This window comes from Prionailurus viverrinus, chromosome B1, assembly GCF_022837055.1.
Source record: "Prionailurus viverrinus isolate Anna chromosome B1, UM_Priviv_1.0, whole genome shotgun sequence".
Lineage (NCBI taxonomy): Eukaryota > Metazoa > Chordata > Mammalia > Carnivora > Felidae > Prionailurus > Prionailurus viverrinus.
In genome coordinates this window covers 185,022,186-185,047,623 of record NC_062564.1, presented here as the reverse complement: position 1 = coordinate 185,047,623, position 25,438 = coordinate 185,022,186, and the positions used below count along the sequence as shown (strand labels likewise).

The 25,438-nt window shown below is 48.7% G+C and overlaps 1 protein-coding gene and 1 long non-coding RNA gene across 2 annotated transcripts; one reads left to right on the top strand and one right to left on the bottom strand.

Moving 5' to 3' along the window:
• Positions 1–14,852: 14,852 nt before the first annotated feature.
• On the bottom strand, positions 14,853–24,673 carry CCKAR (cholecystokinin A receptor). Its single transcript, XM_047856597.1, has 5 exons — positions 24,559–24,673; positions 23,593–23,844; positions 20,128–20,389; positions 16,939–17,066; positions 14,853–15,566 (listed from the first exon to the last, which is right to left on the bottom strand). Exons 1-5 carry the CDS (start codon positions 24,668–24,670, stop codon positions 15,028–15,030), a joined length of 1,293 nt encoding a protein of 430 aa, XP_047712553.1. The 5' UTR covers positions 24,671–24,673; the 3' UTR covers positions 14,853–15,027.
• On the top strand, positions 15,639–17,365 carry LOC125164107 (uncharacterized). Its single transcript, XR_007151643.1, has 3 exons — positions 15,639–15,722; positions 16,151–16,260; positions 17,256–17,365. It is a non-coding gene; the product is annotated as an uncharacterized LOC125164107 (long non-coding RNA).
• Positions 24,674–25,438: the final 765 nt, after the last annotated feature.

The following is a 25,438-nucleotide window of genomic DNA, read 5'->3' as shown; positions in this document are numbered from 1 at the left end:
ACAGTAGGGGGTCAGATGGTTGGGGGGTCAGATGGTGGGGGTCAGATTGTGGGGGTCAGATGGGGTGGTTAGACAGTAGGGGGTCCGATGGTGGAGGGTCAGATGGTGGGGTCAGATGGTGGAGGGGTCAGATGGTGGGGGTCCAATGGTGGGGGGTCAGATGGTGGGGTCAGATGGTGGAGGGTCAGATGGTGGGGGTCCAATGGTGGGGGGGTCAGATGGTAGGGGTCGGATGGAGTGGTTAGACACTAGGGGGTCCGATGGTGGGGGGTCAGATGGGGGGGTCAGATGGTGGGGGTTCAGATGGTTGGGAGTCAAATGGTGGGAGATCAGATGGTGGGGGTCAGATGGAGTGGTTAGACAGTAAGTGGTCAGATGGTTGGGGGGTCAGATGGTGGGGGTCAGATGGTAGGGGGTCAGATGGGGGTCAGATGGTGGGGGTCAGATGGTGGTGGTTAGACAGTAGGGGGTCCAATGGTGGGGGTCAGATGGTGGGGGTCAGATGGTAGGGGGTCAGATGGGGGTCAGATGGTTGGGGGTCAGAGGGTTGGGAGTCAAATGGTGGGAGATCAGATGGTGGGGGTCAGATGGGGTGGTTAGACAGTAGGGGGTCAGATGGTTGGAGGGGTCAGATGGTGGAGGGGTCAGATGGTGGTGGTTAGACAGTAGGGGGTCCGATGGTGGGGTCAGATGGTGGGGGTCAGATGGGGGGGTCAGATGGTGGGGGTTCAGATGGTGGGGGTCAGATGGTTGGGAGTAAAATGGTGGGAGATCAGATGTGGGGTCAGATGGGGTGGTTAGACAGTAAGGGGTCAGATGGTTGGGGGGGTCAGATGGTGGAGGGGTCAGATGGTGGGGGTCAGATGGGGTGGTTAGACAGTATGGGGTCAGAGGGTGGGGGTCAGATTGTGGGGGTCAGATGGGGTGGTTAGACAGTAGGGGGTTCGATGGTGGGGGGTCAGATGGTGGGAGTTAGATGGGGTGGTTAGACAATAAGGGTTCTGATGGTGGAGGGTCAGATGGTGGAGGTCGGATGGTGGGGGTCAGATGGTGGAGGGGTCAGATGGTAGGGGGTCACATGGGGGGGTCAGATGGTGGGAGTTAGATGGGGTGGTTAGACAGTAGGGGGTCCGATGGTGGGGGTCAGATGGTGGTGGTTAGACAGTAGGGGGTCCAATGGTGGGGGGTCAGATGGTGGAGGTCAGATGGTTGGGAGTCAAATGGTGGGAGATCAGATGGTGAGGGTCAGATGGGGTGGTTAGACAGTAGGGGGTCAGATGGTTAGGGGGTCAGATGGGGTGGTTAGACAGTAGGTGGTCTGATGGTGGAGGGTCAGATGGTGGGGGTCAGATGGTGGAGGGGTCAGATGGTAGGGGGTCACATGAGGGGGTCAGATGGTGGGGGTCAGACAGTAGAGAGTCAGATGTCAGGGAGTCAAATGCTGGGGTCAGATGTCTACAGAAGATTCTTCTTCCTGCTTTTGACTACGTTACATCCTGATCATTCCCAGCCTGTGACTCAGTTGCCCCACAGTGGCTCATGGACAGAGGCCTTTGGTAAGATCAACAGGGATTCACACCTGAAGAACAGAAAGCTCCAGAGCAGAGATTCTGAAAGTGTATCCTATGAGCCGTGGCATAAATATCACCCGGGAAGTTTGTGAATAATGAATCTGCCCGAGCCCCACACCAGCCCCCAGGGATGAGGCCCAGGAATCTGAATTTGTATCCAACTCTTCCCATGTTCTCTTACAAATGAACACTTAAGAACACTTTCTTGCTTTTACTTTTTTACCAACGTGTCCGTGCAATATTGCCTTGGGCTGGGAAAGTGCACCATCTATCCAGTTATAAGGACTTACACGTTCAGAGGGCAGGGTAGGGTAGCATCCGGGAGCTGAGAATAGCAAATGCCAACCCGCTGTGTCTGTGACCTGTGTATATGTCAGGAGTGTGACCTGTGACTTATTTTCTTCTATGGGCACAAGGATAGGCCCCTCTGTCACTGGAAGCTGGCCCCCCCCCACCTTACGCTCACGCTTCCCGTGTATTAGTCCACAGCCAATTGTTCTCTGGCTGCATCACTTCTTGCGCTTCAAAGAATTTGCCAGAAGACTGAGGCACTCACTCAGTTCCCTATAGGGGACTCTGTTTTCCCTAAGGGACTTCCTTTGGTGGGTCCTAGCCCTGCCCCTTGCTCGCTTATCCCTCTCTGAGTCGTGTGTGTCTCGCGTGGGACCTCCTGCTCTGTCCTCATGAGTGATGCGGCTCTCAGAAGGTCTCTCAGTGTCTTACTCTCAACCTTAAAATGAGGTTAAGAATACCCACCTCAAGGATCTGTGAGGACAGGAAAGAGACATGCCCACTGAAACTGCATTCTGATGTAACCTAAACAACCAGAGGGTCATGCATTGACCTAATCCAATATGCATGCGTCCTAATCCAATATGGCGGGAGTCTTAACAGAAATGGGAAATCTGGGTACGGAGACCTGAGCACAGGGAGAACACCGTGTGAACACACAGGGAGAGATGGGGTGACACATTTACAAGCCGAGGACTGGAGCAGATTCTCCTTCTGCCACAAAAGGAACCGACTCTGCCAACACCTTCATCTTGGACTTCCAGCCTCCTGGACGTTGAGACAGGAAATTTCTGCTGTTTAAACCTCCAAAGCTGTGGTGCTTTCTCACAACAACCGTCACAGGCACAGCCACAAAGATTCTAAAGGGTTGGAGTCCCAGCAGGGGTCTTCAAACAGAGCTGTCTCGAATGGACGATGTAGGTCTGGCTCAAGACTGCCCCTGGGCTGTGATCTTAAGAGGAAATACATTGTGCCCTCTCGACCCAAACCAAGCGAAACGTGGCAGAAGGTAATATTTGAGGCAGACTTAGAGTATCACAACTGTCCCTACAGGGTAGACCCAGGAGTGTATTCAGAAGGGACAGACCCGAGTGTGTCTATTTTCGCTTCTGATCTGTATTCCCACTGCTGGTGCTGTCTGTGCCCCCATCAGCCGTTCATGGGCACGCCTAAGGCTGAACCCCTGGAACTCAGCACCTTGATTTGCCAGCACTGTCTCTGCATGTACCGAGGAGCCCTGGATCCTGGTCAAACCCTTTTGTTTTCCCAACAGTAGCCTTGATTGATAAGGTGACACGTGTTGGGGGGAGAAACACCGTGGTAGGAAGAACAATGGCCCTACAAAGATGTCCACATCCTAATCTGCAGAGCCTGTGTGTGTTACCCAGGTGGACCAATGCCATCACAAGGGTCCTTAAAATTAGAGGGAGAAATGAGAGGCAGAGGAGGAGGGGGGGTACCATGGAGGCCAGAGAGAGGGGGGCGGGGTTTCATGAAGCTAAAGCTGCTGGTCTTGCAAATGAAGAGGCCACGAGCCAAGGAAGGCAGATGGCCTCAAGGAAGCAGAAAAGGCGAGAAATGAGTTCTCCTCTAGAGTTTCCAAAAGGAACAGTCCCACGGACACCTTGATCTTAGCCCATTGAGACCCATCTGGGACTCCGAGCTCAAGAACTAGAAGATAGTAAATATCTCATAGTGTGGCTTCAAGCCATTAAGCCTTTGGTAATTTGTTACAGCAGCAGCAGCAGGAAGCCAACACAGCAGGGATTCTTGGACTTGACTCCAAATTAGGGCTGCAGGACTGGGACCAGCCAGAGACACATCACCCAGAGGCACTCCTTTCCTTCTTCCCAAATTGGCTCAGCGCCTATTATGCGCCCGTGTCTTCCATCGTCTCTGGGTGTGCAGTGCCCCATCCAGTTTGATTTCTCCTCTCCTAATCTCCTGACCTACCCCACGGCGTTCCCTGGATGCGGTTGCTAGCTGTAGCAAACAAAAATACCACGCAGCACGGGACACGCTTCTACCGAAACATTATTCATTGCGCATCTGAAATTCAAATGTTAGTGGCCTCTTGAATTTTATCTGGCAGCCTTAACCGGAAGGCGCCCAGGAAAACACCTGCTGAATTAGGTCTTGGGGTCCGTTGGCCCCAGCCCAGGGCATTTTTCGGCTGGGCTCAAAATCCATCATTTGCCCATCTCATTCATTTATCCCCCGACCAGCTGTTTTCTGATCACAGCTGCTGCTTCTGTGCTTGAGGGATGAAATGAGAGCCCAAGGGGGAAAGACAGAGCAGTTGAGGGGTGGGAAGAGGTCTGGGAGCAGGTGCAAGGACTTAGCCCAAGCTCTCAGGGGCTCTGGCTGGTGCCCGTGGAAGACCATTTCTGAGGTTCCATCTTCTCTGACCAGCTAGGGCTGGTTCTGGGCCGTGGGCAGGAGCTGGGCTCTGTGCCCTTCAGGGAGGGAGATGTGTTAGTCAGCTAGGACCGCCATGACAAAATATAGACTGGCTGCCTTAGACAGCAGAGATTCATTTTCCCACAGTTCTGGGTCAAGAGGGTTGATCCTCCCGCGGGAGATTCGGCGACTATGAAATCACAGTCCTCTAAATGCAGGGGTAGAACCTGGTTGGGGCCTTTATTTTTCAGCTGGGAAGACTGGAAATCTCCAGCCATCCCAGCTGGCTTGAGGGGCGGTGTGATGGCTGCCCGGACAGGCCGGCCTGGGAAAGCTGGCTCTTAAATGGGGCAGGGCGTTGTTCTGATGTAGGAGAGACAAAACCCCCAGGCCCCGGTCAGACACCCCGGAGCAAGGAATGCATCTCTGGCAGGAAACCATCCAGGGACGTTCTGGTGGCATGGGTCTGATGCGCCGGAAGATTGCGTGAAGGCGCTTGTAATTGAGAGCCTCACGGAAAGCGGTCTGCTCATTTGGCAAAGCCAAGGGCGCAGCAAGTCTGGGAGTGAAGGCCCTGAACTTGTGAGGCCAAGCTTTATTCAAGTCACTGGCTAGTCCTGAGGGAAGACAGGCTGATACAGTGCAGGTCCTGGGATAATAGATTGTGAGTCCCAGAATGGAGCCAAATTAGTGGTTTTCAAACCAGGTTCCGTGGAACCCAAGGCGTTCCACTAAGATTTCAGGGAAGTGTCTCAAAGTCCCATTCCTTCACCTGGAACAATATACCATCATCCCTTTCCTATTTGGGCCTCCCAACAGAATTGCTTGGGGAAAAAGCAAGAGGTTTCTCTGGGTTAAAATTTAGAAATTTTAATTAGTAACTTAGTAATTTAGTCTAAATATTTTATAGATAACGGATTCATTCATCAAACACGTTTTGAAGACCTTCAGGTATGATGCTCTGTGCTAGATTTGGGGGCTGTTTGTTGTTGAAACGTAATGCAGTAAAAACCGACCAAGAAGTCCAGAAACCCCAAGCCTATTTCCCTGTACGTTTCCTTGGTGTCTCAGTCTATGTAGTTGCTATGACAAAAATACCATAGACTGGGCAGCTTAAAAAAACAAACGTTAGTTTCTCACGGTTCTGGAGACTGAGAAGTCCAAGATTAAGGTGAATCAGCAGATTCAGAACCACTTCCTGGTTCGTAAATAGCCGAGTGTCCTCACATGGTGAAAAAGACACAGGAGCTCTCTAGGGTCTCTTTTGTAAGGGTGCCAATCCCCCTCATCAGGGCTCTGCCCTCATGACCCGATCACCTCCCAGAGACCCCACTTCCAAGCACCATCACACTGGGGCTTAGATTTCAACATATGAATTTTGAGAGGACACAAACATTATGTATATAATGATCGGCTAGAGCCTGTGATGTGTTCAAATCGGCCTTTATTGGCCTGCAAGAGGCAATTGTTAAGTTTCCAGGAAACTTGGTAATAAATACCAAAGTGCATCACTTCCTAATCATTTTACTACACTTAGCTATTATCTACACTTTTGATGTTACTGTGTTGGCCCGGTGGAGATACTATAAAATGGCGTGCTACTGCACATCTTCTCTAAGTCCCACGTTCAATAATGTCTCGCTGGTAACCTGATATTGGCCATGGTGGGATAAATGGCACCATGGAATCAGCAAACTTGCTACAAATTAAGGCGCTTGTGTGTGTGTGCGTGTGTGCGCACTTGTGTGTGTGTGTTTTATCTGGAGGGCACCTTGTTAAACGTGACAGCAGTTAGCCCTAAACCAATAACCAACAAAAGAGAAGGAGTTTGCCGTGTTTAGCGTAGCTCAACCATGATTTATTCCTTAGGACTGGGCTTTCCCCCCCTGGACATTATACCATCGCTGCCTGTATATGAGAAGCAGGTGGGAGAATGAGGTTTTATTGGACAACTAAAGGTATACAAAGGCAGTGTTATGGGAGCTCAGAGGAGGGAGAAATCCTTTCCACTGGAAGATTTTGGAGGTTTTTCGGAGCAGATAATGTGTGAGCCGACAGGAAGAATGATGGGGTTTTATCAGGAAGCTAGAGAGAAAAGGAGCACATCACAAACAGGGGGAGGCACGAGTGCCAGGAGGTGCTTGAGGGAACAGCAAATCATTCTATTCCGAAAGGAAGAGCAGACTGACTGATAAGGAAGGAAGTCGGAAAGGAGGGTTGACTCAGTTGTTGGGGACTTTCATGCCAAGCTAAGGAAGTTGGGCTTTTAGGCAATGGGAGAGAGGGCTGAACTGCATCGGGGAGAGAATTGGGGGTTGGGAGGCCAGTGGAACAGCTACTGTGGCTTTTGGGTTGATAAGTACACAGGTAGTTCTGACTGGAGTGTTCTCAATGGCGACTGGCTACACCAGCCAGACTGGGCTAATAATTGGCCCAGATGTCTTAGATCTCACTAATGATGGCGAGCATTCTTCGGGTGCATCCTATTTGGCAGGTACACTTCACATGTAACACAAGTGTTGACAGATTTGGATCAGTCAGGAAATTGCTTCATTTTTCGGTTTCTGTCTTCGATCTCTATCTGCTGGATCGGCCACACCCCCCGGCCCCACGCCCGCCATGATTGTCTCCGGCGGCTCCCCCACCTTTGCTGTCTCTTTCCTGTCTCTCTTTTTCTCTTCATTAGAACAACTTGATTTTTAGGTATTAAACACAATATAAATCAAACCTTTTCTCTGACATCCAGTTTATACCTTCCCTCTAAGTCAGACTGGTCCCAGGCAAGACATCCATCAGGAAAGAAGGAGCTGGTGGTCTATCCCCTCCCCCCTCCTCTTTCTCTCTTCCTTACTTCATCCCTTCTTGAGGATATCAGGAGGGGTAAGTGGTGAAACGGCGAAAGCGATGCTGTTTGTGGTTCTTCTCCAGTGGACCAATCAGCTTTGTCAGATCTTTGTCAGCTTTGGCTCTTTCCCTTGTGGGGCAGCGTGGTGGGTTTTCCAGAGCCTTCCACCCTCCTGGGATATACCCGTCCCCCCCCCCCAACCACCTTCTGTGGGGGGCCCCCAATACTGCATGATTTTCTGAGGTCGGTGACGCATTCTCCAGCCAGCTCCTGTTCTGCTGCACAGCTCACATGACCCTTTGTGTCCCAGGACGAGCAAGCCTGGCTGTTCTCTTTGATGTCTGCTGTGTCCCTGGATCCAGGCCCTCTTCCCTGCTATGGGCTGAATACTTGTGTTCTCTCGAAGTTTACATGTTGAAGCCCTAATCCCCAGCGTGAGGGGACTAGGAGGTGGGACGTTCGGAAGGTAATTAGGGCATGAGGGTGAGGCCCTCCTGAGTGGGATTCGTGCCCCGAGAAGAAGAGACAGAGAGTCCCTCTCCTTGCCTTGGATATATAGCAAGAGGGAATGCTTCCTCATATCACAGAGAGGGGCTGGTGATGAACCAAGTCAACCAGCACCCTGATCCTGGGTTTCCCAGCTTTCAGAACTCGAGGAATACATTTCTGTTGTTTAAGCTACCCAGTTTACAGGATTATTGTCACAGCAGCTCAATCCACCTATGACACCCTCCATCCTTGGAAACCTGGTTCCAGCCCAGCTCTTTTTTTTTTTTTTTTTAACGCTTTACAACATTAGATACAAGAAATACATCCTGAATCCAGGAGACACAAGTTCCCTTGGAACTATTCCCCCAGATTGAGGTCCCATGAAAAGAAGGGCGAGGTGTTAGTTTTCCCCCTTCTGACAAAAATGCCTCCTTCTCCACATGTTTCTGGAAGTCTCTCTGGCTTGGTTCTACGGTGACGGGAAAAGGCAATGACACGGAAATCCCGACCCGCTCAGTTTACCACGCTCTTCAAAGAAATCCCCTCTCTCTCTCTCTTTTGTACACGGGCAGGAGAAAGGTGAGGAACTGTGTGTTACCGAACAGGCTTGGCAAATCACGGGACTGCGGCTGGTTCTTCTTCCGGAATGTTGGCCAACTTGCCACTTCCGTCCACCGCCACAGTCTGAGTCTGAAAGAGTTTCCTTTCATACCCTCTAATACTATTTGAAATTTGGTATCATGAATATCCTTCACACCCCTGATGTAAATACCAGGGATGAGGACGGCATGCATGGTGGCTGACCGGCCATCCCAGTGCTGGCGAGTCCTGGGTCTGGGAAAGGAGTTCGAGTATTCCTGACGTCGGAGTCCACGTTCTCTACTGCTCTCCGATAGCACCTCGTCAAAGATGCGTCAGGTCTCGAGCCCGAGAATAACCCGAGAGGGTGAGGGTCCAAGAAGCAGGCAGAGAGAACCGGAAGTGTTGTAGGATGGGGCAGATGGCTGCGTCTCAGACGTGACGAGTTTGGGGTTGTGGGGGGGGGGGGCATCCGGGCTTCCTAGCCGTGGCCTGTGGGTCACAGTAACCTGCCGATGTCACCAGGGAAGGGTGACTTGGTAAAAAGGGAACAGGTGGAGGACCGAGGCAGGAAGCTTTCCGCCGCAGGCGGGTGGATAAGCTGGCCAGGATTTGCCTCCTTTCCGACGATTCCGAGAAAATAGATCTGTCTTAACGGTGTCGATAATTTGCGAAGAGGTGAAGGCTTGTTTACTGACATTATCTCTCGGCTTCCCTGGGAGGTGGCAAAGTGTATTATCTTTCTTCTAAAAATAAACATAGGGATAACGGCATCCAGGGCACAGCGTACAAAGCCAGCTTTTAAATCTTCCACATTCAGAGAGCTCAGAGAGAGGACCAAATGTCCGTTGAGGGAGGGAGGAGAGGGGGACACGGACAGGGTTTCTCTTCCTCGGGGTTGTTATGGCACAAGGACCGAGAACTGAACGGCGTCACAGGAAACGAACCTGCCAGCTTGACTGCTTAGACTCCTAGCTGTCACCTAATATCAACAGCAGCCTGGTGGCGTTAGGATGCGGCCCAGTCCCGTCTGTCATTTACTAACTGCCTGACCCTGGACACATCACCACCTGCTCTGAGCCTCGGTCTCTTCACTGTTGAGAGGTGGCAAAGGATGCCTCACGTACTTTGCTTTGAGAATTAAACATGCAGGCGACATTCATTCATTCTTTTTTTAAAAAATGGTTTTCATTTTCATTTTCATTTTTTTTATTTTTTTCACATGAAATCTATTGTCAAATTGGTCTCCATACAACACCCAGTGCTCATCCCAACACAGTTATTTATTTTTGAGAGACAGAGACGATGTGAGTGGGGGAGGGGCAGAGAGAGAGGGAGACACAGAATCCGAAACAGGCTCCAGGCTCTGGGCTGTCAGCACAGAGCCCGACATGGGGCTCAAACTCATGAACCGTGAGATCATGACCTGAGCCGAAGTCGGACGCTTAACTGACTGAGCCACCCAGGCGCCCCTTTTCATCCCTGTTTTTGAGTGTTTATTGTCACCTGCTGTCAGCGGTGACTTGTAAGGTGCAGAAAACAGGCTTGAATACATGTCGCTTCCCTCTCACGCAGGCCGAATCTATTTTGGGAGTCGCTTCGTATGCCTGTGTGTCAGTGGGAAGGGGGCTGGCGTTCCAGCAACTAGCTTCCCACAGTTTGCTCTGGGCAGCCGTGGCCTAGAAGGGGCTCGGGGCTTGCAGATTCCTCTCTGGGACCTTTTCTCTCTTGCTCTGGCTGCCTTCTCCCAGAGGCGTTGCGGAGGTGAAGGTTTCTTCCGAGGTGGTTATGTGCTTGGGTGTCAGGCAGCTTCTCTGACTGCAAGGTCAGCGGGGAAGCCAATGAAACCAAAGAGCAGGTGTGGGATAATGAAAGAACATCGCACATGCCGAGCCATTCGAGTCACACAGCCTCAGAGAGGGATCGGCGACCTCGCATTTTGCACCGACACCCAGAGAGGGGGTTGTGACTTGCCTGGAGCCGCACAGCAAGTAAGCAGGAGGGCTACGACTGGGACGCAGGCTTCTGGACTTGGGGTCCAGAGTACATCCGCTTTACCCTCAAAGGAGGCGTTACGGTCAGCGAGCTTGAAAGCAGGATTGGCCAGACGTCACATACGCGTGTATGTGGCCCGTCAGCCACATCCTCTGCCAAGCACGACCGCACACGCGGTGCAAAGTGCTCCCCCCACGTCCCAACGGCCGGGAAAGAAGTAGCATCCACGAACAACTCCCTTCAAATGCATTCGTTCGTTCACTCCTCCATTCATTCCCCCCGAACACTTACGAGCACCTGTATGTGCTCTGGGCAATGCCGGGTGCTGGGTGATCTCTGCTTGTCTGACCTCTCTTCCTGGGCGAGAAAGAAGGAGGAGCTAGAATTCCTCCTGGGCTGGGCTTGTAAGAGTAGGTGTAGGAGGCTGCTGGCCCTTGCGGTGGGAGCTGGTTTAGGAAATCTGGAACCGATGTTCCGCTTGAGGGTGGCTGGGAAGCCAGAGGGACCAGGCACATCCAATCAAGGAAGCAGAGGAAGGAGCGCCTCGGTTGCAGCGGAGATGCTGTCACAGGCTTCGTACAGGACAGCAGTGGAGGGAACGAACAGCTAAGGGCGTCAGGTGGGCGCTCATAATGTCAACAGCCTTAATGAGTGAGCCGGGGACTTGGGCATAGGCATCAGGATTGTTGTGATGGTTCTTTACTCGTCCCCTCAAAGCGAATGAGGGCAGAGAGGAGCAAGATCAAGGGATGTGAGAGACTAGTAGTTGCCACCCCCCCCCCCCCCACTTTTCCAGTTTGCAAAAAAACGCGTGATGTTAAATCGACCATCGTAACCATTTTCATTTATTTATTAAAAAAAATTTTTTTTTTCAATGTTTATTTATTTTTGGGACAGAGAGAGACAGAGCATGACCAGGGGAGGGGCAGAGAGAGAGGGAGACACAGAATCGGAAACAGGCTCCAGGCTCTGAGCCATCAGCCCAGAGCCCGACGCGGGACTCGAACTCACGGACCGCGAGATCGTGACCTGGCTGAAGTCGGACGCGTAACTGACTGCGCCACCCAGGCGCCCCTCATTTATTTTTTTTAAGCTTACTTCTTTTTCGAGAGAGTGAGAGCCAGAGCATGCATGTGCGTGAGGGAGGGGCGGAGAGAGAGGATGAGAGAGAATCCCAAGCATGCTCTGAGCTGTCAGCATAGAGCCCAACGCGGGGCTTGGACCCACGAACCGTAGGATCACGACCTGGGCAGAAATCAAGAATCAGATGCTTAACGGACCGAGCCACCCAGGCTGCCCCACATCGTAGCCATTTTTAAGTGTACCGTTCAGTATCGTGAAGTGGTTTCGCGCTGTTGTGCAACAGTCTCTAGAACTTTTCATCTTGCAACACTAAAACTCTACGCTTGCTAAATGCCAAAATCCCCCGTCCTCGCGCCCCCAGCCCTGGGTCACCAGCTTTCCACTCTCCGTTTCTGTGATTTTTGACCACTTCAGATACTTCACATGAATGGAATCATACAGCATTTGTCCGTTTGCTTGGCCCTTTTGAAAAAAAAAAAATCCTTGTCTGGCACTGTTCACAGGCACGACGACCTCCCACTAGTAAACATCTCCAATTGTGCGCACACACGCACCCAGGAAAAGAGCAAAGGGAAGCGAGAGATGGCAGCAAGTACTCACACAGCCACCTCTTGGGAGAGGATCCACATAGAGTTGGAAAAAGCCCTCTAGAAATTCTGATGCTCCCCCAGGAATATGCCCCCTTGCTGCGAATCCCTGCTGTGGGTAGAGAGAGGGTTCAGCTAACCCTGGGAGCAGGGCAGAGGTCGGCTGTAACATTTATTGGGCACTCCCAGCGGGCAGAGTGCTGGGCAAAACACTGGAAGGCATTGCAGCGGAGGTTCAATAGCTATTGCCACGTGCCTCGTGATTATATTTTAACTAAAGGGAGGGGATACGTGTTAAGCACACACCAGCATGTGTGACCGACACGTAGATATATGCATTGTGCCTTCACCACTGCTAGTTTAGCGTGAGAGGTTACCGCAGTAACCAGGGCAAGAGAAGCCACTGGGGCACACGGACTGAGTAAAGATCGAAGACACATTCCAGCGCGCAAGTTGTAATTTACCATTCTGGTGATGAGCGGAAGCTACCTGAAAACACCAGAAAATACCAGGAACTTGGTGAACCTATTTTCTTAACCATACAGGCCGCTTGAGTTCACATTCAAATTCGTAGTCCAATTCAGCATGAAATAAAGGCAGTTGACTCAACAATGTACTAGAACAGCTTTATGTTAATAAAAAATGTTTTTTTTATTAAAAAAATTTTTTTTAATGTTTATTTAGTTTTGGAAGAGAGAGAGAGAGAGAGAGAGAGCAGGGGAGGGGCAGAGAGGAAAGGAGACACAGAACCGAAAGCAGGTTCCAGGCTCTGAGCCTTCGGCGCAAAGCCCGACTCGGGGCTTCAACTCACGAACCGTGAGATCATGACCCGAGCCAAAGTTGGATGCTTCACCAACTGAGCCACCCAGGAGCCCCTAAAAATGTTTATTTTTAAGTAAGATCAGCCTGTTGATAGTACCGTTCCCAAAGGTCAGACACAGATTCTGAAAGTTAATAGCATTTTTCCTCTTAAAAAAAAAAAAAAAGCTTCCATTAAGTTAAAGACCTTCCAATAAATTTAGTGAACAGAGGTATATGACTGTCCTATATCTGGGAAAGTTTATTTATATTTTTATGTACTTTTTAAATTATTTTAAAGCAGGGTTGCCAGATAAAATACAGGATGTATGTTAGTGCATGGGACATGCTCATGCTAAAAAAAAATTATTCGTTGTTTATTTGAAATTAGACTTTAACTGGACATCCTGTATTTTTATTTGCTAAACCTGGCAGCCCTATTTTAAGGTTAATACACTTTTGGAACTTCCAGAAGTTCCTTCAAAAGGGAGGGAGGCTGATTTATCTTTATTTACATGCTCACAAAGTCAGAGGGGAAGGCTTATTCCTCTGGCAGCAAAACTGTAGGTTTTGTAGAATTGACTTAAATGATGGAGACAATTTCACTTCTTCTTTTATCAGGTAGCAGGACGTGCTTTAATCGGTTGCATTTTTACCTTGAAATATTTGAGATGACTGGTTACAAATATTAACATTACGTTGCAGTCTCAGAAATAGAAAAACTAACATCTGGCTTGAAAAGTCCCCCATCATAAATAGTCATGTCCTCAACCATCCTTCCTTCCTCCCTCCCTTCCTTTTTCTCCTTCTTTCTTTCTTTCTTTCCTTCTTTCTTTTTCTTTTTTCCCTTCTTCCTTCTTTCCTTCCTTCCTTCTTCCTTCCTCCCTCCCTTCCTTTTTCTCTTTCTTTCCTTTCTTCTTTCCCTCCTTCCTTCCTTCTTTCCTTCCTTCCTTCTTTCTTTCCTTCCCTTCTTCCTTCCTTCTTCCTTCTTCATTCCTACACTGATACGTACAGTTGTTTCTGTCAAAAATGTCTGTGTCAATACATTTAAACAGTCAAGACAATGTTACCCTGAAAAAGAAAGAGAGAACGAAAAAGAAGTGCTTGCGGACTAGATTGATAGGTTCTATTCTAGAAATGCACTTACCGCTGTCTAAATTTATAGCTCATGTCTCATTTTAATTGAGATTTCTAAATTAGAGGAGAGAGGTTTCAATCCTAATTTTGCACAGAAAAGTTCACATGAAGCAGCTGTTGTGCAGGAATGTAGAATGATGATAATGACTGAATTCCAACATCCATTCCTACTCGTTTTTTCTTATTTCAAACACCAAAGAATATACTTCTATGTGAAGAGCATACTTATATGTTTGCTTTATACTCATACATAAAATTAACACAATTATTAACAAATGCACAGATTGTATTTGATGGCACAGACAGCTTTGACACTCAAAGCTATTTGAGAATGGAGTCCAAGCACGCCAGCGTTTATTCTGGGACTGACTATACATGTTTCTGTTTCCTCCCTTGGACAGGAACACATCGGTTACAACTCACCTTTGTACCTGGAGTCTTTCTGGAAAGGAGGAAACGCCAGATGAATATGGGAAGTCAAGTTGAGGCAAAGAAGCCACGGGGTTCAATATAATACAGGCCATTAAAGTAGCAAAAAAAATGTCTATGTACCTTCTGGCTCTTAAATATTCACTATGGGAGGATAGCACTCCATCCAGATATTTGCCACACACCCCTTTTCTTTTTTAGAGACATAAATTCCAAATTCCATCTTTTAGACAACAATCCGTTTGCTGTTTTGATGACAGTGATGGCGTAAGGTTGTGTGTCTGAATGTCCTTCACCGACCTCAAAAAGAAAGAGCCAGGCTGTTGGCCAGAAGAGTCTCTGTTGCACGTTACCTTTTGTGATGGTGGTGAGACGGTTGGGTACAGTATGTGAGCCGTAGACTCTCCGGGGGGAGGACAGCAGCCTCCACAGTCCTGCGTGGGCAGATGAGGCAGAGCATAGAAGTGTGTCCCTATGGGGAGTGAGAGCTCGCTCACCTTGGATGTTCTGGAAACTTCTAGAGCTTAAGTAGGGTCCGCATCGCCGTTTTGAACGTGTGTTCGGCAGTCGCATTTGTAACACGAGCCTTGCTGGTCTCCTGTTACTGGCCTGTTGAGGTTTTTCTGATGGTGAATGTCACTGAGCATTTCCTGCCTCCAGTCGCCCAGAAACCGAGTGCGGGCCCCAGCCTCCGTAGACTTCCCCTGGAACCCGGATGAAGGATGAAAAGCAGACAGTGAACAATTCCCACTGGAAATGGAACCCTCCTTGTCATCTCCCCCCCTCCACCCCCTCCTGCGGAGGCACTGGCGCTGGGGACAGCTCACGGGGGTGGGGCAGAGGCGCTCATGTGGCTGTAGGAATACCTGGACAGGGAGGCCCCCGTGGTCCTGCCTTCCTCCTCCTCCCCCACCTCCCCTCTCACCCCTGGGGGACCGGGGTTGGGGCAGCAGGGGAAGGTGGCCATGAAGCCGAGGCGGAACCGTTTGTTCATGAAGCAGTAGATGATGGGGTTGACGCAGGACGAGGTGTAGGACAGCAGGAGGATGAAGGAAATGGGGGTCCCGGAGAGGCGGCGCTCGGCTGAGGCCGTGTCATAGGCCCGCCAGGCGTTGGCGCTGAAGATGGGCATCCAGCACAAGAAGAAGAGGACCACGATGACCATGAGCATGCGAATCACCCGCTTCTTGGCCATTAGGTTGGCCGCCGAGCTGCTGCTCCTGACGCGGTTGACTCTGCTGCCGCCCCCGCTGCTGGACAGCTGCTGCAGCTCCAGCCGGGTGCGGGGCCTGGGCTTCTGCAGGTAACAGCCGTCGCTGTCCTCGTACCTGCCGCCGCCGCTGCTGCTGCTCGGTTTCCTTTCTGGGGGGGGGGGGGGGGGGAATAAGCGACATCACTTATTGTTGGGGATGGGTCACGCGGGACAGAGGGCGCGGGAGCCCCGCCCCCTCCATCAAGGGGTCAAAGCAGACTTGAACGGAAGAGCTGGGCAGGCACCCTTGGGCCCTCACGGTGAGGGTAAGTAGCCATCCATAGTAGTCCTTTCCTTCAAACAAAAAGCTACTTAGGGGCACCCGGGGGGCTCAGTTGGCTAAGTGTCCTACTTCCGCTCAGGTCATGATCTCATGGCTCACGAAGTCAAGCCCTGCCTCGGGCTGTGTGCTGACAGGTCGGAGCCTGGACCCTGCTTGGGATTCTGTGTCTCCCTCTCTCTCTCTCTGCCCCTCCCCTGCTCGTGTTCTGTCTCTCTCTCTCTCTCTCTCTCTCTCAAAAAATCAATAGACATTTTTTTAAAGAAAGAAAAGCTACTTAAAACGAATACAATAACACATCATCTATTAAATGCATAGTATATAATCACAAAATAATATTTCATGCATGCCAATTGTAAAGATAAAAAAATTATGAGCACGCGAATCTGCACACTTTTTCCTCTCTTTCTCCAGACCCTGAGGGGAAAGGGTCTCGCCTGCTGGGGAAGCCTCCACAGCGCTTTTACTGAGAAACCTGGATAATGAGCAGAAATCAACAAAAACCAAAGAAGCTATAGAGACATGTAAGTTACACACACGATCAAAGAGTTGACTGAAGGGGTAGAGGGAGAAGGGCGAGAAGTTATGTCAACAAGGGTGTGGGCATACGTTTTAGTGGATAGCAGATCGTAATGAGTGGGGAGGAAGCGAGGCCTTGTGGCAATTGCAATGTGACAAAGAGGGGGGAGAGAGGCACCTGGGTGGCTCCGTCAGTTAAGTGTTGGACTCTCGATTTCAGCTCAAGTCATGATCTCAGTTTGTGAGCTCGAGCCCCACCTCAGGTACTGCACTGACAGCGTGGAGACTGGCTGGGATTCTCTCTCTCCCTCTCTCTCTGCCCCTCCCCTGCTAGTTCTCTCTCTCTCTCTCAATAAATAAATAACTAAAAAAGAAAGGGAAGAGAGGATGGGGGAATTGCAATCCCCTTCAGTTGCTGAAGGGGTCCATTTGAATATAACAGTGCAGTGAGTGTGGGACACACGGGCCCTCAGCTGATAATCGGGTATGTGTGTATTATGTCAGTTTCTCCATTTCAAAGATGAGGAAATAAAGACACTAGGTCTCATTGACTGTGCCTCATGACGCAGAGTCCCCTAAGAATACTTTCAAAAATCGCCAACATACACCCTTGGTGTATCTATGCTACGAGCAACACGCTTTTGTGATATTTTGGCGTAAATGTACAGCTAAAAGATAGTTACCCCTAGCAGACTTCTTCTGGATAGCATCAAATTTTATTCCTTGGTAAAGTTCCAGAGAGATTAATCCATAGGCCACCATCATCACGATTCCAGGAATAAGAAAGAGGATGAGTAACAGGAACGTGTGCCTAATAAAATAAAAAGAAATTCAATAACCATCAACTCCAGTATTTCAAACTCAGATGGGATAAATAGGGTTCATCTCCATTTTAACTGATCTGAGCAAACACATTAATTACTAGTATTTAATCGCCTTAGAAATTCCATGTCTGGTGGTTCAGTCATTCAAAGTTGTTTACGTCTTCCCTTTTTTTCAGATAAAGTCTTTTACGAAGGACTAGTTCAGTTGGAAAGGGTTGGTGTATTCTGTGCTTGAAACAAGCCTTCATGCAAAACCAAGAAGAACTTAACAACGACAAAGAGTATGTGAACGATCTCAATGTAGCTATTACCAAAAATACCAATAAACATTGACAAGAGCTTACATTTATGGAGGACTTAACCATGCTACACACTAAGCTAAGTGTTATGTATATAATATTACATACATTACATATACATATATGTGTATATATATGTATATACGTATGTACATATATGTGTATATATGTATATACACATATGTGTACATACACGCACATATGTGTATATACATATATGTATATAATGTATATAATATTACATAAGTTACATATACATATACATGTGTGTATATATGTATATACATATATACATGTATATATGTACACATATATGTATATATATGTACATATACACACACATATATGTATATATATGTATATATAATTAGATTTAACTCCCATAAGAATGTTTGAGGTAGGTACTGTTTTCATAATACCTTAGGTGAGGAAACTGAGGTGTATAGAGATTAAATAATTTGTCCAAAGTCACGCAGCTAGTGGCAAAGGTGGAATTTGAACCCAAGCAATATGATTCTAGAACCTGTGCCCTTAAGCATCACGATAGACTATTCGTTGACTTTATCACAACAGAATCAATTCTCTAAAATTTTTTTATTAAATTAAAAACATGTTTATTTGTTTTTGAGAGAGACAGACAGAATGTGAGTGGGGGAGAGGCAGAGAGAGAGAGAGAGATACAGAATACAAAGCAGGCTCGGTGCTCCGTGCTGTTAGCACAGAGCCCAGTGAGGGGCTTGAACTCACGAACCATGAGATCATGACCTGAGCTGAAGCCATGCAGGCTCCCCGTAACAGCAGAATCATTAAATGCATAGGTAGGAATGATGGAAAACCTCTTAGGTTTTGCAAAATACAGTATTCGGGCGGCTTCGGATGCCTGGCCTGGCAACACACTTATTCTAGTGCCTGGTGGGGCAGAGCTATGCTCTCTGTAAACATGTTTGATTCCTGAAGCACCATAGCCTCCTTTATGAGTCTGGCCCCTAAATCATTTTTTTGCACTCTGGCATGTGTAAGGTTACACGATTAGGCCATAAAATTGTCAGAGGCTCACGGTGGCTGGGCCATTTCTCATTTCAATTGGACATGTTTTGATAAGATTCCTTTTCAAGTCTTGGAAATGTTTCTCTCATTTGCAACGTAATTCTTTGTGTGTGTGTGTGTGTGTGTGTGTGTGTGTTACTTGGCTGAAATGAAAAAGGAAGGCAGAGAAAGCAGAGGTTATCTCCATTTTGAGCCAGTTTTGGATATCGGGTTCCCTGATTCTAAAACATGCTTGGTATTAGTAAACGTAATACCCTGCGTTTGTGAGACTTTTCAGATATTTTATGACATTTTATACATATACTCTCATTCGAATCTTACAGCCACCCAATGAGGTAGATAAAAAAAAAAATCTATATTATTAAATCCTTGTATACATAAGGAACCTGAACCTCAGAGAGGTTACTTGAACTTGTCCAGCGTCAGTCAGCTAGGAAGCAAAGAAGGAGATATTAGAATCTCGCCTGTTTCTTTTTTTTTTAATTAAAAAAATTTTTTTTTAATGTTTATTTTTGAGAGAGAGAGAGAGAGACAGAGCATGAGTTGAGGAGGGGCAGAGAGAGAGAGAGAGAGAGAGACAGAATCTAAAGCAGGCTCCTGGCTCCGAGCTGTCACAACAGAGCTCCACATGGGACTCAAACTCGGGAACAACGAGATCATGACCGGAGCCAAAGTTGGACACTCAACCAACTGAGCCACCCAGGTGCCCCTCGCCTGTTTATTTCTAGTGAGGTGTTCTGTTCAAGCACCATAACAGCAGCTCTAAAAAAAACCACATGGGATTTGGGAATCATTCTCTGCTTTAACTTCAGGTTTCATTTATTTATTTTTTTAATAATTTTTTTTAACGTTTATTTATTTTTGAGACAGAGAGAGACAGCGCATGAACAGGGGAGGGGCAGAGAGAGAGGGAGACACAGAATCCGAAAAAGGCTCCAGGCTCTGAGCTGTCAGCACAGAGCCTGACGCGGGGCTCGAACCCATGAACCGTTGAGACCATGACCTGAGCTGAAGTCAGCCGCTTAACCGACTGAGCCACCCAGGCACCCCTAACTTCAGGTTTTAAAAATCATGGGTGGCTCACTCGGTTAAGCGTCTGACTTCGGCTCAGGTCACGATCTCACAGTTCGTGAGTTTGAGCCCCACATCGGGCTCTGCGCTGAGGGCCTGGTGCCTGCTTCGGATTCTGTGTCTCCCTCTCTCTCCGTTCCTCCCGGCTTGCGCTAGCGCATGCGCATTCTCTCTCTCAAAAATAAACATTTAAAAAGTTTAAAAACTTAGAAAAGAAAAGAAAATCATAGCCCTCCCGATCCTCTAGCCAACTCCGCCCCCCCCCCCACCCCCACCCAGACCATCCAGAGGCATTGTGCAAAGCGGGTAAGCAGAGAGGCTCTGTATCTTCTAGTTTTGTGACCTTGAACGACTCACTTCACCTCTCCATGTCTCCATGCCCGTAGGGACAAGAATAGTACCTACCCTATAGGGTTGTGAGAGGATGAATTAAATTAATATATGCATGGCATTTAAAACAGAACGCTAGGTGTTTGGTATCACTAGCATCCTAAAAGGAAGTTAGAATAATCCTTCTCCGGGTCTCCAGGAAACTGATCCCCCAGCCACCCTGGACGACACATTCCGGTTTTTATAAAAACCGCGAGCTCTAACGAGTTGTGTCACACAAATAAACACCACACCCCCTTACCAGGACTGCTGCATCATATCATTCGGCAGTAGGAAGCGGCACATGTTTGCGGTCTGGTTGTTATTTTTGGTAAAAGGCACCAAGTTGCTATAAATTGGGTACGGAGTCATGATGGTAAAGGAGAGGCACCAGGTAGTGGCGATCACCTTCAAAGCATGGGATTTTGTCTGCCAGACCCGGGACTGTAAGGGTTTGCAGATTGCACCGTATCTTTCCAGAGATATGGCCACCAGATTAAAGGTGGAGACGCTCACTGAAGTGCCTGGGAAAGGAACAAAGAAGTCGGTTACGATGGCGCTGAAATCCAGAGTTTATTTGCACATTATCTGCTCTGCACGGGTTGCATATCAAGGGACAGCACTGAGTATGTGCAGACTCAAATGTATGTATATATTTTTAAAAATCACTTATTCTCAGTTTCGTTTCAGAAAGGATTTAAGGCACTTAAAGAAATCTATTTACAAATACATCTTCTTTCCAATTTTTAGGTAAGTTTACTGAACTTTGATTACAACCTCCCTCCTGCTTAGGCTAATTAATAACCACGGGGAGGGACTATGTTCCTATCCCACAGAAGAGGTGTTGGACTCAGCCACAGAAAAGCTCTAATTTTGAGCATAACCTGAGGTTAGGTTGACCTAATAACCCAGATTTGTAAGGACTGTGACCCTGAAAGGTCACTGGGGTCTGAGCTGGAGGCATTACAACTTTCTGAAAATTTCTAGACAGACTAGGATTTTTAAGAATGCAATGTTATAGGGGCGCCTGGGTGGCGCAGTCGGTTGGGCGTCCGACTTCAGCCAGGTCACGATCTCGCGGTCCGTGAGTTCGAGCCCCGCGTCGGGCTCTGGGCTGATGGCTCGGAGCCTGGAGCCTGTTTCTGATTCTGTGTCTCCCTCTCTCTCTGCCCCTCCCCCGTTCATGCTCTGTCTCTCTCTGTCCCCCAAAAATGAATAAACGTTGAAAAAAAATTTTTAAAAAAAGAATGCAATGTTATACATTTTAAAAAGTAGTTTGTGGAAAAAACACCTAGTGGAAAAACACGAAGGGGGGGATTCCACACCGTAACTAAGGGTTGCTGCGTGTGGGAGGACGAGAGCTTCCCTTCCCGTTCTGTTTTGCTTTCCTGTATTTTGCAGAAGGAGCATGCGTCATCAGTGAGAAAGACACCAAAACACCTTCTTTAAAATGTTCTTAGGCAGAGTCAAAAAACCCCTTAATTTTCTTTAATTTTTGTATTTTGTGTGTGTATACTTATTATCATGTCCTCTCCCCTTAAAATTCCCTTTCATGACTCATCCATGGATTCTGTCAATTTTCCTGATTATCGTTACCATGATTTCTTAAACCTTAGAATTAATCTAAGCTTGGGAGAACAGACTCTTAGCCTGGGCCTTTTATGGATAGAAATAAATTTTCTGAAACTATATATAAAAATATTCTTTTTTGGGGGGGACTACCTCCAGGGTTCCTTAGAGACTTGAAGGAATCTGCAACCCAAAAGCCATTAAATAAAAACTCATGTTCTGAGATGGGAATACTGTGTTTTCCTGGACATCACCCCAAGGAATTGATGACATTTAGGCTATGGAGTGTAGTCCCGAAGTCCCGGAGTCAGGGTCTGGATAATGAGCCCACCGTTGTTATAAACCTCCTACCAGGCAAGCACTCTTTCTCTTTTTCTTTTCTTTCTCTTTCGTCTCTCTTTTTTTTTTTTTTTTTTTTTTGACTGCATTTTAGGAGATTAATGAATGTTAACTGTTAGGAATAGTATTGAGGAGAACACAAAATCAAGGGAAGAATAGAAATGACCAGATCTAGAAATCCAACAAAACCATTACGATGTTGCAAACACTTTCAGAATTATCTTGCTTTCCATTTTTGCTATTTTTAAAGACATTTTTTTGGGGGGGGGTGAAATTCACATAACCATTTTCAAGCAGGCACATCCGTGGCATTTAGCACATTCACTATACTGTGCAATCACACAAGCGCTTGTTTTAAATCTCCTTTCACAGACCCTGGTTAAGAGTCTGAAATCGTATTATCGTTAAGATACATATGGATGGGCCTGGAAAGCTAGAAGCGCCACGAGATGCTAGTAATTATTACCGCTTCATTGTTTCATAATGATCCCTTTCACTGGTAAGTCCATTTTTCTTTTCAGAGTTCTTGGACAAGGACTGACACTTTCTTGGTTGTTTGTCCGTGGCACACAGATCAGTAATTCATCATCGTTCGGTCAGGGTTAGATCCCGCTTCGTCAATTGGGAGAAATAAAGGCTTTGAAAGCTTTCCGGTCATTACTGCCCTGGCCCAGCTCAGCTCAGCTCAGCTCAGCTCCGCACGTTTTGCAAGGCTTAGGTCAGAACAAAAAACAACCCTCCCTCACTTCCCGGCCTCCTCCTCCCCTCAACTAGTTCTCAGAGTGGGTAGGAACGCGACAGTCTGGCAGACAGGGAGACAGGGGACGGAGAGACATCTTTGTTCGGCCTCAGGAGAGCCTCGGCAGCTGGCAAACTGAGTCAGAGTACTCACGCACCACGGTGGCGGCTACCGATCTAGGTTCAAATCTCTGCTCTGTGCTTTACGACCTGTGTGTCCCTGGGCGCATTATTAACCTCTCTGTGCTTCTGTTCCCTCGGTGAGGCGGGGAAGAATAAGCATCTTAGACTTCACAGGGTGGTTGGGAGATAGGATCGTGGGAGTAAAAAAGCACTTAGTACAACATCTGGTGCATAGAAAGTGCTCAAAAACATCAGCCCTTGTGATTTTTCTTTGTCATCGGCATCATTTTGATTGGCAAAGGCAGAGGGCTGCCTATCCCAGCCAGTCAGGGTGAGCTTAATGACCCACAGGCTCCGGGAGCAAAATCAACTCCTCATTTAGTGCCAGAGGCCGCTCTCCCTCTCTGCCTGAGATGGTCCCAGCCCCTGGGGGACCCGGCTGGGACACAGGAATCTAGAGCCGGAAAGAAACGGGTGTTCACAGTAGCCCCTGTTCCCTGGGAAGGCAGAAGCAACAGTAGAAAGAACCCTCCACCCCCCGCCCTCCAACCACCACCCCGAAAACTGCGCCTCGGGTTGGGCAGCGCCCCTGAATACGACCAACAGCTTCCAGGAAGGGACTGAGCCGCACGAGTGCCTCTTTCTCTCTAGCCGAAGCAAGCAAACTCCACCTCTTCTGTGGTTTCTTAACAACTTATGCCACCCTGAGAAACTGACCCCTGAAACGTACAACTGGGGACTGAGTCCTGGGCGCGCACGAGGACAGACCTGCCTGAAAGCCAGTGCCTGCACCCCAGCCCCACACAGCCAGGTGTTTTGGGGGTTTTTTTGCACTCAGCAGGACTCCTCTGCTGAGGCTGTCGGGGAGTGGGGGGGCGGTGGGGGGGACGGTTGGGAAGGTCTGGGGCCCAGTGGGGCCTGGGGCGAGCTCCAGAAATAGTCACCGGCAGCAACTCACCCATGAAGTAGGTGGTAGTCTTGCAAACAGCACTCCCGAAGATGAAATCCTTGAGCAGGTTGGGGATGAGGTTGAACGGCATGCAGAAGAGGCAGAGCATGAGGTCGCTGACGGCCAGGGAGAGCAGAAAGATGTTGGTGACAGTTCTCATCCTCTTGTTCCGAATCAGCACCGTGATGACCAGGGTGTTTCCCAGCACGCTGAGCAGGAATATCAAGGAATACAGGAGGATCTGCACAGCCAGCTGCCACTCTGCACGGAGCAACAGGGACGAGACGGAGGGGCGGGCGGAGGTTATGGGAGCAGAATGTTAAATCCATAGCCCACGACACCAACGGCTATTTCTTGCAGATTTTTTTTTTCTTGCAAGGGTGCACCTCCTTGAACCCGACTATTCCTGTACTTGACAACGTTTTGCAGAAACCAAGTGAGGAGCCCACAGGGATTCAGTGGCTTCTAAAATGTTGGTTTTGTTCAAGAATCTCTCCGGGAACCACTTTTTCCTCGGAACAAAGCTTCCCCAGTGCATGGTGATTGCTTCCTTTCCCAGCTGCTAAGCATTATTTTACTTTCATCACTTTTTCACGCCGGATTCCCCCTCCCCCCCCCCCCAAGAAAAGGTGACAGCTGGACTGCCAGAGCACCTTTTCTGTGATGCTGGTAAGTTCCAGCTTCGCCACGTGTGCCCCTTTCTTATTACACTTCGGCTCCTCCTTCCTTGGATTTGCCCCCCACACCCCCACCCCCGAGTCCTATACCTCCAACGCAACTCTCCCCTGGGGAACCGTAAGGGTATTTGACTCGGTTCTCCTTCTTGATGTGTTATCCAAACTTGTGAACGCACGACTTTCCCCAGCCTTGTCTCCCGAGGACTTTGTTACATTTTCTCTCTCAGCCTCGCCTTTGCTGATTTCTCCCTGAGCTGAATCATTTTTCTGAATGAAAATAACAGTGTCTGACACCTACCTTTGGAAGAATGGGGCTGATCCAAGCAGAAGAGCGTCTCATTTTCGATTCCCAGCTCACAGGGAGGGGTGATGTTGCTCCCATTCACGAGAAGGCTGTCGAGCACATCCATCCTTGCCTGCTGTTCTCCAAGTGCCGCGAGCCGGGGAATTGCTCATTCCTCTGATGACCGGAGAGACCAAATGCGACCTGCCGTGGAGGGACAGGGAGGGAGGGGTCTCCAGGTGCGGGCTTTTCCAGCCATTCCTGAAGGCGACGTGCGCTCACCACGCTCGGTCCAGCTGGGCGAGCATCTGCACTCCTGTCTTGGAAAAGGCAGCTCTTGTGAGCCAAGCCAGCTCCACCTTCCGAGCCCACCCCTCCCGTTCCCCGGGCCAGTCTTGGGGCCCCGAGCACAGATAGCCTGACTGAGAGTTAACCCTTCCCAGAGTGTCACTGCTCTCACACACCCTTGTGCACACACGGACACACTTGCACAGACACACACACAAACACACACGCTTCCCCGGCACCTCTCTCCTCTGTGTAGGAACCTGTCACCAACCCAGACGTATGCAGAATAAAGCCCGGACTGGCTGTGTGAGACAGGAACAATTAACACGGTAACAGATACGATAATGCAGAGCGTCGTCGGGACTAAAGGACACGGAGGGACTGTGTTTCTACCTCCTTATATAAAAGCAATTAGTGCCTTTTTAGCTTTGGAACCATGCCCGGCAATGTGTGTAGATATAACTGTCCCGTGGCTGTTGTTACCAACCACAGTGTTATTTCTTGCCATCTCTGCCCTTGTTAACCGAAAGGAGAGGGGTGTTTTTGGATATAGGTTTCTGGATCCTTAGTACCAAAAAAGTAAGGAAGGTTTTCCATTCATTCATTT

Excerpts from the sequence above, each read along its gene's own strand:
- CCKAR (XM_047856597.1), bottom strand. The coding sequence starts at position 24,670 with ATGGATGTGCTCGACAGCCTTCTCGTGAATGGGAGCAACATCACCCCT. Across the intron at positions 20,390-23,592 it reads GACTACCACCTACTTCATGG|GCACTTCAGTGAGCGTCTCC; the intron begins GTGAGTTGCTGC and ends TTCCTTTCCCAG. Across the intron at positions 17,067-20,127 it reads GATATGATGCAGCAGTCCTG|GCACACGTTCCTGTTACTCA; the intron begins GTAAGGGGGTGT and ends TTATTTTATTAG.